Raw genomic sequence first — 12157 nt, 5'->3', positions numbered from 1 at the left:
GCCCCCCCAGCACCTCCCTACGTCCCCCCACCTCCCATGTGCCCCAGCACCCCCTGGTGTGTCTCCCCCCGCCTCCCCAAATCTCCCTCCGGAGCCCGCAAGTGCCCCCAATCTCCCCCCACCCCCCCAGGACCCCTCAGACTCCCCCCACCCCTCAGTCGCGCCCCCCCATTAACATTCCCCCAACATCCCCCCAGAATCCCCTCGCCCCCCCCAAGCTCCCCCAACCCTCCCAACTGACCCCCCAGCACCTCCGACCCTCCCAGTCCCCCCCAAATCCCCCCAACCTCCATCTTTCCCCCCCCCCCGCCCCGAACTCCCCAGCCCCCCCCCGGCACGGGCAGCCCAGGCCCGGCCCCCCCCCCGTGCTCCCCCCCGGCTCAATGGCCTCGTTGTTCCCCCCACGCGTGGGCACAAAGCGCGGCCTGTGGCAGCCGGATCCGCGCGGGGGGGGGCGGCTGATTCCCCCCCCCGCCCGGGACACGCCCGACCCCCCCCCCGCCCCGATGCGACGGTGACAGCGACAACCGCCCCCTCCCCGCTTTGTGTGTCCCCCCCCCGCCCCTCCCGGGGCTGCGGCGCTGCCGTTCCCGGCCGGGGCCGCCGGGGGCGCCCATCGCCCCCCCGCCCCCCCCGCTGCCGGTGCCGCTGCGAGCGCGGGGACCCGCCGGCGGAGACAGGTAGGGCCGGGGCGACCCCCCCGGCTTCCCCCGCTATTGTCGCGAAATGTCGCGGCGGGGGCACCCGCCACCGCCCCTCGGCAAAACGGCCCCCCCACGAGACACCCTCCCCCCAGCCCCCGGGCCCCCCCCAGGGTCGCCGGGCCCCACCAAAGCTCCGGACACCCCCGGACACCCCATCCCCGGGAGCCCCCCATCCCCGGACCTCCCATCCGCAGACCCCCCCATTCCCTGGACCCCCCCAATCTCATCCCCGCTGCCCCTCTCATCCCCCGGCCCCCCCAGCCCCGCTGCCCCCCCCAGCCCCCCCGGCCCCTCTCTGACCTCCCCCGCCTCCCCCAAACACCCCAGCCATCCCCCAACCCCATCGCACCCCCCCATTGCCTGAGGCCCCCCCAATCCTGCCCCCCCCTTAGCCCCCCCATCCTTGCTCAAAGCCCCCGCGGGGGGGTCCCCGGTTGCCGCCATGTCCCGGGTGGGGGGGCGCTGGGTGTAGCAGGACGGCTGGGTCCCCTCGGCACAGGGTTGGGTGCCAGTGTGTCCCCCCCCGGCCTTGACGCTGTTCCCGTGTCCCCAGGCCTCTGTCATGGGGGGGGCAGAGCCATGAGCTGAGACCCCCCCGCCCTGCCCCGCCCCCGCCGGGACCCTCGCCCACCCCGAGGTGAGGGACTGGGGGACTGGGGAACTGGGGGGGACTGGGGGGACTGGGGGGACTGGGAGAGACTGGGGAGCAGGAGGGAGGGGGTGCAGCCATATGGGCACAGCAAAAATGGGACACTGGGGGGGGCACTGAGAGCACGGGGGCCACTGGGTTGCACTGATTTGCACTGGCGGGTACTGTTTTGCACTGGGTTGTGCTGGGGGCACTGGGTTGCACTGGTTTGCACTGGGGGGTACTGGGAAGCACTGAGGGCAATAGGTTGCATCGGGAGACACTGGGAGCTCTGGCTTCCACTGGTTTGCACTGGTAGCACGGGGTTGCAGTGGTTTGCACTGGGATGTGCTGTGGGCACTGGTTTGCACTGGGAGCTACTGGGGAAACTGGGAGTCGTTGGGGGCAGTAAGTTGCATTGGGAGGCACTGGGAGCACCGGCTCGCACTGGGGTGCACTGGGAGCACTGGTTTGCGCTGGGTTGCAGCGCTTTGCGCTGTTTTTCACCGCTTCACATCGGCACGCGCTGGTTTGTACTGGTGCGTACTGGTTTCTCCCAGTGTGGGGGGCCCGGGGGTGACGCTGCCCCCCCCCAGCCCCCCGGCAGGATGCGGGGGGCCCCCCGGCCGCTGTGCCTGCTGCTGCTGGGCTCGGCCGCGCTGGCCGCCCTCCTGCTGCACCTCTGGGCACCCAAGGGCCCCCCCAGCGTGGACCTGCGCCGGCCGCCCCCCCAGCGCCTGCTGCCCCCCCCGCTGCCCCCCCCCGCCCGCTCCTACCCCCACGTCCCCTTCCGCCTCAAGGAGGAGGTGATGGAGTAAGGAGCGGGGGCACCCATGGGTGCGGGGAACGATGGGGGGGTACTAATGGGGTGGGACCCATGGGGGGCACACATGGGGGGGTATTCATAGGGTGGGGGGCACCCATGGGGTACGGGTACCCATGGAATGGGGTACTCATGGGATGGGGGCGCCCATGGGGTGGGGGTGCCTATGGGGTGGGGGCACCCATGAGTGGGGTCACCTATTGGGGGGAGTACCAATGGGTCTGGGGACCCGTGGGATGGGGGGCACCCATGGGGCAAAACTCATGGGGTGCGGACACCTCAGGGTGGGGGGTACCCATGGAATGGGGTACTCATGGGGCGGAGGCACTTATGGGGTGGGGGCACCCATGGATGGGGCTACCCAAGGGTGGGGAGGGGGGACCCAAGGATGGGTGGGGGGCACTGGGGCACCCCCGGGGATGGGGCCTCCCTGGGCCGGCGGGTGCTGGGGGGTGTCCCCGGCGCCCCCCATGGGTGACGCTGTCGGGGGGGCGCTCAGGCTGCTGCCCAGGAACGGCTGCTCGTGCGAGGGGGGGGCGGCGGGGCTGGCGCTGCCCCTGCAGCGGCAGCTCTTCGGGACGGGCCCCCCCGTGGACTTCGCCAGCGCGTTCCCCCCCGGCGAGCGGCTCCACGCCCAGCGGCTGCGCCAGCGCGAGTTCCAGAGCTACCGCCTGCGGTGAGGGGGGACACATGGGGGGACACGGGGGGAGAGGGGGGACGCCCCCCGGGGACACCACGGGGTGGGAGGAGGCCCCTGTGCTCAGCATTGGGCGGGGGGGGAACCCCGGGGTAAGTATCGGAGCAGGGGGAAACTCCCAGGGTCAGTGTGGGGCAGGATGGGCCCCCCCCAGGGGCAGGGAGGGCACCCCCCCGGGCTCAGCATTGGGCGGGGAGGGACCCCTGGGGTCAGTATTGGAGGTGGGGGGGAACCCCCAGGGTCAGCGTGGGGCAGGATGGGACCCCTGACCTCAGCATTAGGCAGAGGGGGACCCCAAATCTCAGTGTGGGGCAGAGTGGGAACCCCCCAGGATCAACGTGGGGCAGAACGGGACCCTCTGGGATCAGTGTGGGCTGGGGGGGACCCTCCAAATCTCAGTGGGGGGTGGGGGGGTCAGGGTGGGGACCCCCCCAGGCGCAGCATTGGGCAGGGGGGCCCCCCCAGGGGCAGGGGGGACGCTCTGGGGATGGGTGTGGGGCAGGATGGGGGGTGTGGGACCCCCCGGGCTGTGGCCCCCCCGCTGACCCCCCCCCAGGGTGCAGTCCCCGGCCGACCGGCTGCTCATCGTCCCGGCCAACTCGCCCCTGGAGTACCCGGCGCAGGGGGTGGAGGTGCGGCCGCTGCAGACGGTGCTGGTGCCCGGTGAGGGGGCGCGGGGGGCGCAGAGCCGGGGGGAGCACAGCGGGGGGGCACAGGGAGGGGCGGGGGGGGCGTCGGGATGTGGTGATGCCGGGGGGGAGGATGTGGGAGGGGGAAAGGGGCGACCCCCCCGGTGTGTTTTGGGGAGGCCCCCAGCCCCACTCACCCCCCTGTGTCTGTGACCCCCCCCAGGGCTCAGCCTGCAGGCAGCGGGAAGGAAGAGCTACGAGGTGAGGGGCGTGGCCTGGGCGTGGCCTGGGCGTGGCCAGGGTGTGCGGGGGGGTGTGGCCTGGGTGTGACCTGGGCGTGGCCTGGGTGTGACCAGGGATGTGTGGGGCGGGGCTGGGCCGGGGTGTGGCTGGGGCGTGGTCAGGGTGTGTGGGGGGCAGGGCTGGGGCGTGGCCAGGGCGTGGCCAAGGTGTGGCCAGGGCGCGGTCAGGGTGGGGTCCGGGTGTGGCCCAGGTGTGCGGGCGTTCCCGGGGTGTCCCAGGCAGGTGGCCCCGTGTCCCCCCAGGTGAACCTGACGGCCACGCTGGGGACGCTGGCGGTGGCGGGCGTGGTGGAGGGCGTGGCGCTGCGGGGGGAGGGGCAGCCCCGCCTGTCTCTGGCCGCCGCCCGCCTGGACCACCTGAACCGGCAGCTGCAGTTCGTCACCTACACCAACACCCTGTTCCACCCCGACACCGCCGACATCGGTGCGGAACGGGCTGGGGGGGGCAGGTTTTGGGGTGACAGAGCTGGGACCTGGGTGGGTCCCGTGGGTGACACCTGAGTGGGTGCTGGTCTTTGGGGTCCCAGGGCTGGGACCTGGGTAGGTGAAGGTTTTTGGGGTCTCATGGGTGGGACCTGCATGGGTGCAGGTTTTGGGGTCCTATGGAGGACACTTGGATGTGTGCAGGTTTTGGGGTGCCAGGGGTGGGCATTGGGTGGGTGCAAGTTTTGGGGTGTCACGGGTGGAACCTGCATGGGTGCAGGTTTTGGGGTGCCCCAGGTGGGTGCCGGTCCCCATGGGGGTGTCCCCAGGTGGGCGCCCCCCCCAGCGCCCTGTCCCCCCCCCAGTTCAGTTCTCCACCCCTGGCCACGTCGCCGCCTTCACCATCCGCATCCGGCATCCGCCGCCCCCCCGGCTGTATGGACACCCCCCCGGCAGCGGGGACAGCGACGGGGACACGGACGGGGACACGGATGGGGACGGCGAGAGAGGTGAGGAACAGGGACCCCCAAACCAGTGCCCCCAGTGTGGGCGCCCCGTTCCTCCCAGTGCTGGGGTCTCCAGTTCCCCCAGTTCCCCCAGCCCCCACGCTGTCCCCCCCCAGCGTACAACGTCACCGCCCTGGTCACCATCGCCACCAAGACGTTCCTGCGGTACGAGAAGCTGCGCGGCCTCATCGCCAGCGTGCGCCGGTTCTACCCCGACGTCACCATCGTGGTGGCCGATGACAGCCAGCGCCCCGAGCCCCTGCACGGCCCCCACCTCGAGCACTACCTCATGCCCTTCGGAAAGGTGGGGGCCGGGGGGCGGAACTGGGGCGGGGGTGTTGGCGAAGGGGGATGTGGGGGGCGGGACCCCAGGGATGGGGGCACTGGGGTGGGGGGACATGGGGGGACAGGCAAGGGGGTGGGACCCCAGGGCTGGGGGACACAGGGGGACAAGCAGGTCGATGGGACAGCAGGTCCCTGGGGAGTGGGGGGGGCACGTCAGGACCCTGTCAGGGGACATGGCGGGGACCATGGGGCTGGGAGGGGGTGGCCGTGGGTGGCCGTGGGACGGTGTCCCCACGGTGTCCCTGCAGGGCTGGTTCGCCGGGAGGAACTTGGCCATCTCGCAGGTGACGACCAAGTACGTGCTGTGGGTGGACGACGATTTCATCTTTACGCCCCGCACGCGCCTGGAGAAGCTGGTGGACGTGCTGGAGAGAACCAGCCTGGACCTGGTGGGGGTCCGGGGGGGCCCCGGGGGACTTCCAGGTCCCCGAGCGCTGGGTGGGGGGTCCCCATGTCCCATGTCCCCAGTGCCAGGGGATGGTCCATGTCCCACCTCCCCATTGCGCAGGGGTGGGGGGTGTCCCGGCGCCCCCCAGTGTCCCCAGTGCTGGGGACAGTCCCTGTGCGTCCCCCGTGTGTTCAAGTGCTGTAGGCGGGTGACGCTGAGGGGTCCCGGGAGGGTCCCAGAGGGTCCTGGGGCTGTGCTGGGGGGTCCCGGCGGGCACTGGGGTCCCGAGGATGTCCCGGTGCTGTCGCTGGGTGATGCTGGGCAGGACCGGGGGGTCCTGGTGCTGTCGCCGGGTGACACTGGGGGGATCGGGGGGTCCTGGGACTGTTCGGGGGGCACCGGCGGTCCCGGTGCGCGGTGCCAGCCCCCCCGGTGCCCCGCAGGTGGGGGGCGCGGTGCGGGAGATCACGGGCTTCACCACCACGTACCGGCAGCGGCTGAGCGTGCGGGGGGGCGGCCCGGGGGGGGACTGTCTGCGCACCCAGCCCGGGTTCCACCACCGCCTGGCCGGGTTCCCCGCCTGTGTCGTCACCGACGGCGTCGTCAACTTCTTCCTGGCGCGGACCGACAAGGTCCGGCAGGTCGGGTTCGATCCCCGCCTGCGCCGGGTCGCGCATCTCGGTGAGGGGGGGCCGGGATGGGGGGCGGGGGGCGGGAGGGGCCCTGGGCAGGTGTCAGGGGGATACCCTGGGGGTCCTGGGGGGTCTGGGGAGGGGTCCCAGGGCGGACCTGGGGGGTCCTGAGGACGGGAGGGGCGCCGGGGGTGGGTCGGGGGGAACCCTGGGGGTCTTGGGGGGGCTGAGTGCTGAGATCCTGGCGGGGGGGGCGCTGAGACATTGGGGACACCCCTGGGTCAACATCGGGGATGAACAGGGCAAACACCGCGGGCTGTTTTGGGGGAGGTGACACCGAGGATGCTGTAGGAGGACTGATCTGTTTTGGGGGGTGTGTGTGTGTCCCCACCAGAATTCTTCATCGACGGGCTGGGGGTGCTGCACGTGGGCTCGTGCGAGGACGTGGTGGTGGATCACGCGTCCAAGCTGGCGCTGCCGTGGCGGCGGCCGGAGGGCGAGCGGCAATACGCGCGGTACCGCTACCCGCCCCCCCGCGACGACAGCCTGCGCACCAAGCAGCGCCTCTTCTTCTTCAAGAACCGCTTCAAGTGCATGGCCGGAAACTAGGGACCCCCCCGCCCCGGGGGGACAGCGCTGAGGGACACCCGGGAGGGACAGAGCTGGGGGACACTGAGGGGCAGCCCTGGGGGAGACCCCCATGGGACACCCCCGTGGGACACCAAGGGACACCCTCATGGGACACCGAGGGTCACCCCTGTGAGCCACCCCCATGGGACGCCCCTAGGGGACACCCCTACGGGTCACCAAGGCTCAGCCCTGAGGGCCACCCCCATGGGCCACCCCCATGGGCCACCCCCATGGGCCACCACCCTGGGCCACCAAGGGCCACCCCATGGCCCCCCCGGGACTGCAGCCACCCTGGAGCACCCCTGCCCCCCCCGCGGCGTTTTTAGCTCTTTTCTACTTTGGGGGTCGTGGGGGGGACACGGACCCCCCCAGGGGACCCAGGTGTCCGGGTGCCCCCCCTTTTTGATTCCCTCCCCCCAGTTTTCTACTGTACAGCCCCCCCTCCCCCCCCGCGCTGCCGCCAGGATTTTTGTGCCAAGTCTCGGCCCCCCCCCGCCCGGGACCCCCCCGGGGCCGGGACGGGGGAGGGGCTGGGGGAGGGGCTGCCACCCCGCCCTTTTCTACCCAATGGATGGTGAGATTTTAACCAGACCGAAATCTGCCTCTTTCTTCAGCAAAAATAAAGAGGGAGGGGGGGCCCCACCCCGTCCAGGCCACGCCCACACACAGCTTAACCCCGCCCCTTTAAGCTCCGCCTCCTTCTTCAAGCCCCGCCCTATCAAACAACCCCCACTTCTTGGCTCCGCCCCTTTATGACCCACCACACCCATCTTAGCCCCTCCCAGTTCCTCAGCCCCACCCCTTTCTGCAAGCCCCGCCCACTTAGTCCCACCCCACATCTTAGCTCCGCCTCCTCTCTTTAAACCCCGCCCCCACCACACATGTCCACTCCACTGGGGGTCCCGGGGTGGGGTCCCGGGGTGGGGTCCTGGGGGTAGGGTCCCTGGGTGGGGTCCCGGGGTGGGGTCCCGGGGTGGGGTCCTGGGGCAGGGTCCCGGGGTGGGGTCCTGGGGGTGGGGTCCGGGGGTGGGGTCCCGGGGTGGGGTCCTGGGGGTGGGGTCCGGGGGTGGGGTCCCGGGGTGGGGTCCTGGGGGTGGGGTCCCGGGGTGGGTGGGGCCGGGTGTGGTCACGGGGCCGCGATGTTGGGCGGGGCTATAGGGTGCGGGGGTGTGGCCTGTCTGGGTGTGGCTGGTTGTGATGAAAGGGGTGGGGCTTATCCCTTGGACCCTCCCCCCTCCTCGTGTCCCATCCCGATGTCCCCATTCCTGCCCCCCCCAACCCTCAGAACTGCCCCACCTCCCCGCTGTCCCCAGGGGTTTGGGGACACCCGGGGGGGGGGGTCACACACCCCAGGGCGCCCCCCCAAAGCCGCCCCCCCAGACGCCCCCACCAGCGTTGCATATTTTTATTGGCTCAAAGTTACAGAGCTTGGGGGAGAGGGGTTGAGGGGAGAGGATAAAAATAAAAAATAAATAAACCCTCTGCCCCCCCCGCGGGACACTGACCCCCCTCCCAGGGCTGGTGGGGGGGGCAGAGGGCGCAAGACCCCCCCCAGTCTGTCCGTCTGTCCTGGGGGGGCTGCGGGGGTTTATGTACAGAGTGACACCGTCCGTCTGTCCGTGTGGGGGGGTGGGTGGCACCGTGCCCCCCTGGGCCCTGGCAGCAGGTGGGGGGGCTGGAGGGGGTCCTGGTCCCCGGGGGGGTCCCGGTGCCCCCCGCTCAGTCCTCGGTGATGCCCTTGGCCCGCAGCTCCTCCTGCACCCGGGCGAGGTACGTGGGGTCGGGGTACCCGAACCTGGGGGGGGCGGGGGGCAGGTCAGTGTGTGCCCCCCCCACCGCTGGGTGCTTCCTGCCCCCCCCCCCCAGAAGCTTCCCCTCAGCCATGGCCCCCCCAGCCCCCCCAAACCTGCCGCAGGGATGCCCCCCCCCACCCCAGGGGTGGTGCCCCCCCAACCAATCCAGGGGTGCCCCCCCATCCCAAGCAGGTGCCAGGGACAATTGCCACCCCCCAGTCTCCCAAAACCTGCCCCAAGGATGCTCCTTGCACCCCCCCAGCCATACCAGGGACGATGCCCCCCAGGGGTGTCTCCCCCACCCCAAACGGGTGCCAGGGACGGTGCCCCCACCTCAGTCCCCCAAAACCTGCCCCAAGGATGCTCCCTCCACCTCCTTGGGGCTCCCCCACATCCATCCCAGCAGAGATACCCCCCAAACCTTATCCCCAGGGATGCCCCCCCACCCCTCCCACCCCCCCCAGGCCGTGCCCCCCCCACCCACAGCTGGGGCCCCCCCGTGCAGTTGGTCTTGTGGTGGATGTCGTTCCAGGTGATGACGTTGGCGCGGCCCGTGGTCATGGAGGTGCCCACGGTGAAGGTGAGGCGCTGGGCGAAGGCTTTTCGGAACAGCGCCAGCACCTTGTTCCCCTCGGGGCAGTCGGGCAGGTACGCCACGCGCGTGGTGCCGGGGTACCGCACCCCCGGGTTGGGGTGCTCCGCCTGGGGGGGCATGGGGGGTGAGGGGCAGGGGCATTGAAATGACCTGGGGGCACCCAGAAGGGTTTGGGGGTGCCCATGACACCCACAAGGGTTTGGGGGCACCCAGGGATGCCAGGGGCACTAGGTTGAGTTGGGACACCAAGCAGGTTTTGGGGGAGCCCAGAAAAGGTTTTAGGGTCCTCAGGGATGCCTGTAACAGCCAGAAGGGTTTGAGGATACCCAAGGGTGCTGGGTTGGGGGCACCCAGAAGGTTTTGGGGGTGCCCAGGGGTGCCAGGGACACACAGCAGAGCCTGGGGGTGCCCAGGGTATGGAGCTGGGTTGGGGACGTCAAGAAGTGTTTGGGGGTGCTCAGGGGTGCCCGTGACACCCGTAGGATTTAGGGGTGCCCAAGGGTGCCAAGGCCACAGAACCAAGTCGTAGCACCCACCACCTTTTAGGTGCCACCCAAGGGGGACCAGAGACACCCATCAAAGTTTGGGGGTGCCCAGGGGTACACAGCTGGGTTGGGGGCAACCAGCAGGGCTTGGGGGTGCCAGGGACACCCAGCAGAGTTTGGGGGTGCCCAAGGCCACCAAGGCCACAGAATTGAAGCGTAGCACCCAGCACCTTTTGGTGGCACCCAAGGGGGACCTGAGCCGCTCATCAGGATTTGGGGGTGCTCATGACACCCATCAGGATTTGGGGGTGCCCAGGGGTGCTAGGGACACCCATCAGGATTTGGGGGTGCCCAGGGGTGCCCGTGACACCCATGGGCATTTAGGGGTGCCAAGGCCACAGAACCGAGCCGTAACACCCACCACCTTCTGGTGCCACCCTACGGCACCAACCCCACCGAGAAACCCCCCAAATTGATTCCAGGGGGGGTCCCGTCTTACCCCTTGGACGCCGGGCGGGAAGACGTACTGGATGATGATGGTGCCGAAGCTCTCGTAGCCGGGCAGGGGCAGCCCCGCGTCGCGCGTCACCAGCATGCGCCCGTTGGGGGGCTGGTTCCCCACCAGCGTCCCGTAGAAGCGGCCGCACATGGGGCAGGCGGTGCGCACCGCCAGCGCCCGCGTGATGCAGTCCTCGCAGAACGAGTGCCGGCACTTCTCCAGCGTCTTCATCTTCTGGATCTCCCCGAGACAGATGGGGCACTGCCGCTCCGGTTCCTCCTCCCGCGACGACGGGCCCCCCCCGCCCCCCGGCGGGGCCCCCCCCCGGCCGCCCAAAGTGCCACCGCTGGGCTCCAGGACGGTGGCGACGCGGCCGAGCAAGTCGTCGTGGCGTTGGGTTTTCTTCTTTAATTCTTTCTCGGTTTCTTTCAGCAGAGCTTTAAGGGCTTTGCGGGCCGGGCAGAGCCCCCCTGGGGGGGCGGGGGGGGGCAGGAAGAGCTGCAGGACGTAGATGTCGGAGGTTTCGCCGTCCACCATGATGGTGACCTTGGTCTCCTCCTTCAGCCGCGCCAGCTTGGCCGGGCTCTCCTTGGTCAAGAAGTCCCAGACGCGCTTGGAAACGGTCACTTTGTTTTTGGTGGCCCCCCCGCAGGATGACATCCTGGAGAGGACAAAGGACACTGCGGGGGGGGGCCCCCAAGGGGTTAGAGGTTTGAGGGACATGCTCGAGGTGCCCCCCGCAAAGGGCGTCCCACAGCACTGAGGGGACATGTGTTTGCCCAAGGTGGCACCTCAAGGATCAAACTTGCCCCCCCTCAAAAAATGAGTGGGCCAAGGGGGCGTCACAGCCCCCAAACCCATGGGGGGGTGATGAGCTTTGGGGACCCCACTTCCCCCCTATCCCAGGAGGAGAAGGGGGGGTCCCCACACCCTGGGGGGGGTGACACCCACCTGGCGAGCCCATGGGGGACAACACGAGCCGGAGACGCCAGCGGATCAGCGGAGCCACGAGCCACAGGCTGGGGGGGGACACGGCGGGGGGGGTCACACTGTGTCCCCCCAGCACAATTCCCCCCCTCCAAGGAACCCGCCCCCCACCGGGAGACCCTACAATAACAACAGCAGCATAACCCACCCCCTGCCCCCCCGCAGTGTCCCCAGGAGACCCTACAATAACAAACAGGCCCAGTGACCCCCCAAAAACAGCTGGGGGGGTTACGAGCTCCTCAGTGCCCCCCCACACACCTCTCAGCCTCCCCAAACCCCTTCAGCACCCCAGGATTGGGGGGGCAGGTGTTTACCCATCCCTCCATGGGTGGGGGGTCCCCACTGCTGGGGGTGCTGCGAGTGCTGCTGCCCCTCCCCGTTATGGGGTCGCCCCCCCCAAGAGCTTCCCGGGGGGGCTCCATGCAGGGGACAGGGATGGGGGGGCAGGATGTGGGGAGAGGCCGCGATGGGGCGTGGGGGGCAGGAGGGGGCCCGGAGGGGACCCAGGGAGGGAGCGACAGCCCCGGGGGGGCTCCGGATGGGCGCAGCGGCCCGTTCCCGGGGGTCGCGGTAGGCCCGGGGGAGGCCGGGCCAGGCCGAGGGGGGCAGGCCCGGGGGAGGCCGGGCCCGGTGGCGCCGGTAGCGGGGCAGGAAGGGTCCCCCCGCCCCCCCGGCCCCCCCGGGACCCACCATCGCCGGGCGGCCGGAGCATGGCGGGGGGGCGGCGAGGCCGGGGCGGCGGCGGCGGCTTCGGGGAGGGGCCGAGCCCGGCGCCGCCGCGCGTCACGTGATCACGCGGGGCGGGGCCGCCATGGCAACGGGGCGGGGAGCCATGGCAACGGCGCGCGGGGAGGGCGGGGCTGGCGACGGAGGACCGGGACCGTCGCCATGGGAACGGCGCGTGATGGGGAGGCGTGGCTGCGAGAACGGGGCGGGGCCACGGGCGGGGCGGGGCCACGGGTCCCTGGCACGCGGCGTGGGCCCCGGGGGGGTTCCCGGTAACCGGGGGGGTCCTGGGGGGAGTCCCGGTAACCGGGGGGGCTGGAGGGGTTCGAGGCGGTCCCGGTAACGGGGCAGAGCCGGGTCTGGTT

The 12157-nt window shown here is 70.9% G+C and overlaps 3 protein-coding genes across 6 annotated transcripts in view; 2 read left to right on the top strand and 1 right to left on the bottom strand.

The window, feature by feature from the left end:
* Positions 1 to 547: 547 nt before the first annotated feature.
* B4GALNT1 (beta-1,4-N-acetyl-galactosaminyltransferase 1) lies at positions 548 to 7263 on the top strand. 3 transcript variants are annotated; one of them, XM_065654208.1, is made up of 12 exons: positions 548 to 680; positions 1258 to 1341; positions 1929 to 2146; positions 2655 to 2831; positions 3409 to 3515; positions 3705 to 3742; positions 4027 to 4207; positions 4572 to 4715; positions 4829 to 5016; positions 5342 to 5446; positions 5889 to 6126; positions 6472 to 7263. In XM_065654208.1, the coding sequence occupies exons 3-12, from the start codon at positions 1941 to 1943 to the stop codon at positions 6684 to 6686; spliced, it is 1599 nt and encodes a 532-aa protein (XP_065510280.1). In that variant the 5' UTR covers positions 548 to 680; positions 1258 to 1341; positions 1929 to 1940; the 3' UTR covers positions 6687 to 7263. The 3 variants fall into 3 exon arrangements, with proteins under 3 accessions (XP_065510280.1, XP_065510279.1, XP_065510281.1); XM_065654207.1 differs by having other exon boundaries at positions 5306 to 5446; XM_065654209.1 differs by lacking the exons at positions 548 to 680; positions 1258 to 1341 and having other exon boundaries at positions 1960 to 2146; positions 3409 to 3484; positions 5306 to 5446.
* The window catches only part of LOC136000424 (dynactin subunit 2-like), a 35325-nt gene continuing 24516 nt past the window's right edge, over positions 1349 to 12157 (top strand). The window contains exon 1 of the mRNA XM_065654211.1: positions 1349 to 1353. The gene's annotated coding sequence lies outside the window, so the exon portion shown is untranslated. The remainder of the gene's footprint in view (positions 1354 to 12157) is intronic.
* DTX3 (deltex E3 ubiquitin ligase 3) lies at positions 8098 to 11838 on the bottom strand. 2 transcript variants are annotated; one of them, XM_065654495.1, is made up of 5 exons: positions 11757 to 11838; positions 11031 to 11098; positions 10080 to 10759; positions 8985 to 9202; positions 8098 to 8502 (listed from the first exon to the last, which is right to left on the bottom strand). In XM_065654495.1, the coding sequence occupies exons 2-5, from the start codon at positions 11041 to 11043 to the stop codon at positions 8427 to 8429; spliced, it is 987 nt and encodes a 328-aa protein (XP_065510567.1). In that variant the 5' UTR covers positions 11044 to 11098; positions 11757 to 11838; the 3' UTR covers positions 8098 to 8426. The 2 variants fall into 2 exon arrangements, with proteins under 2 accessions (XP_065510567.1, XP_065510565.1); XM_065654493.1 differs by having other exon boundaries at positions 10080 to 10740.

Source organism: Caloenas nicobarica, chromosome 33 (assembly GCF_036013445.1).
Source record: "Caloenas nicobarica isolate bCalNic1 chromosome 33, bCalNic1.hap1, whole genome shotgun sequence".
NCBI classification, from domain to species: Eukaryota; Metazoa; Chordata; class Aves; order Columbiformes; family Columbidae; genus Caloenas; species Caloenas nicobarica.
This window is presented reverse-complemented; position numbering and strand designations above follow the sequence as displayed.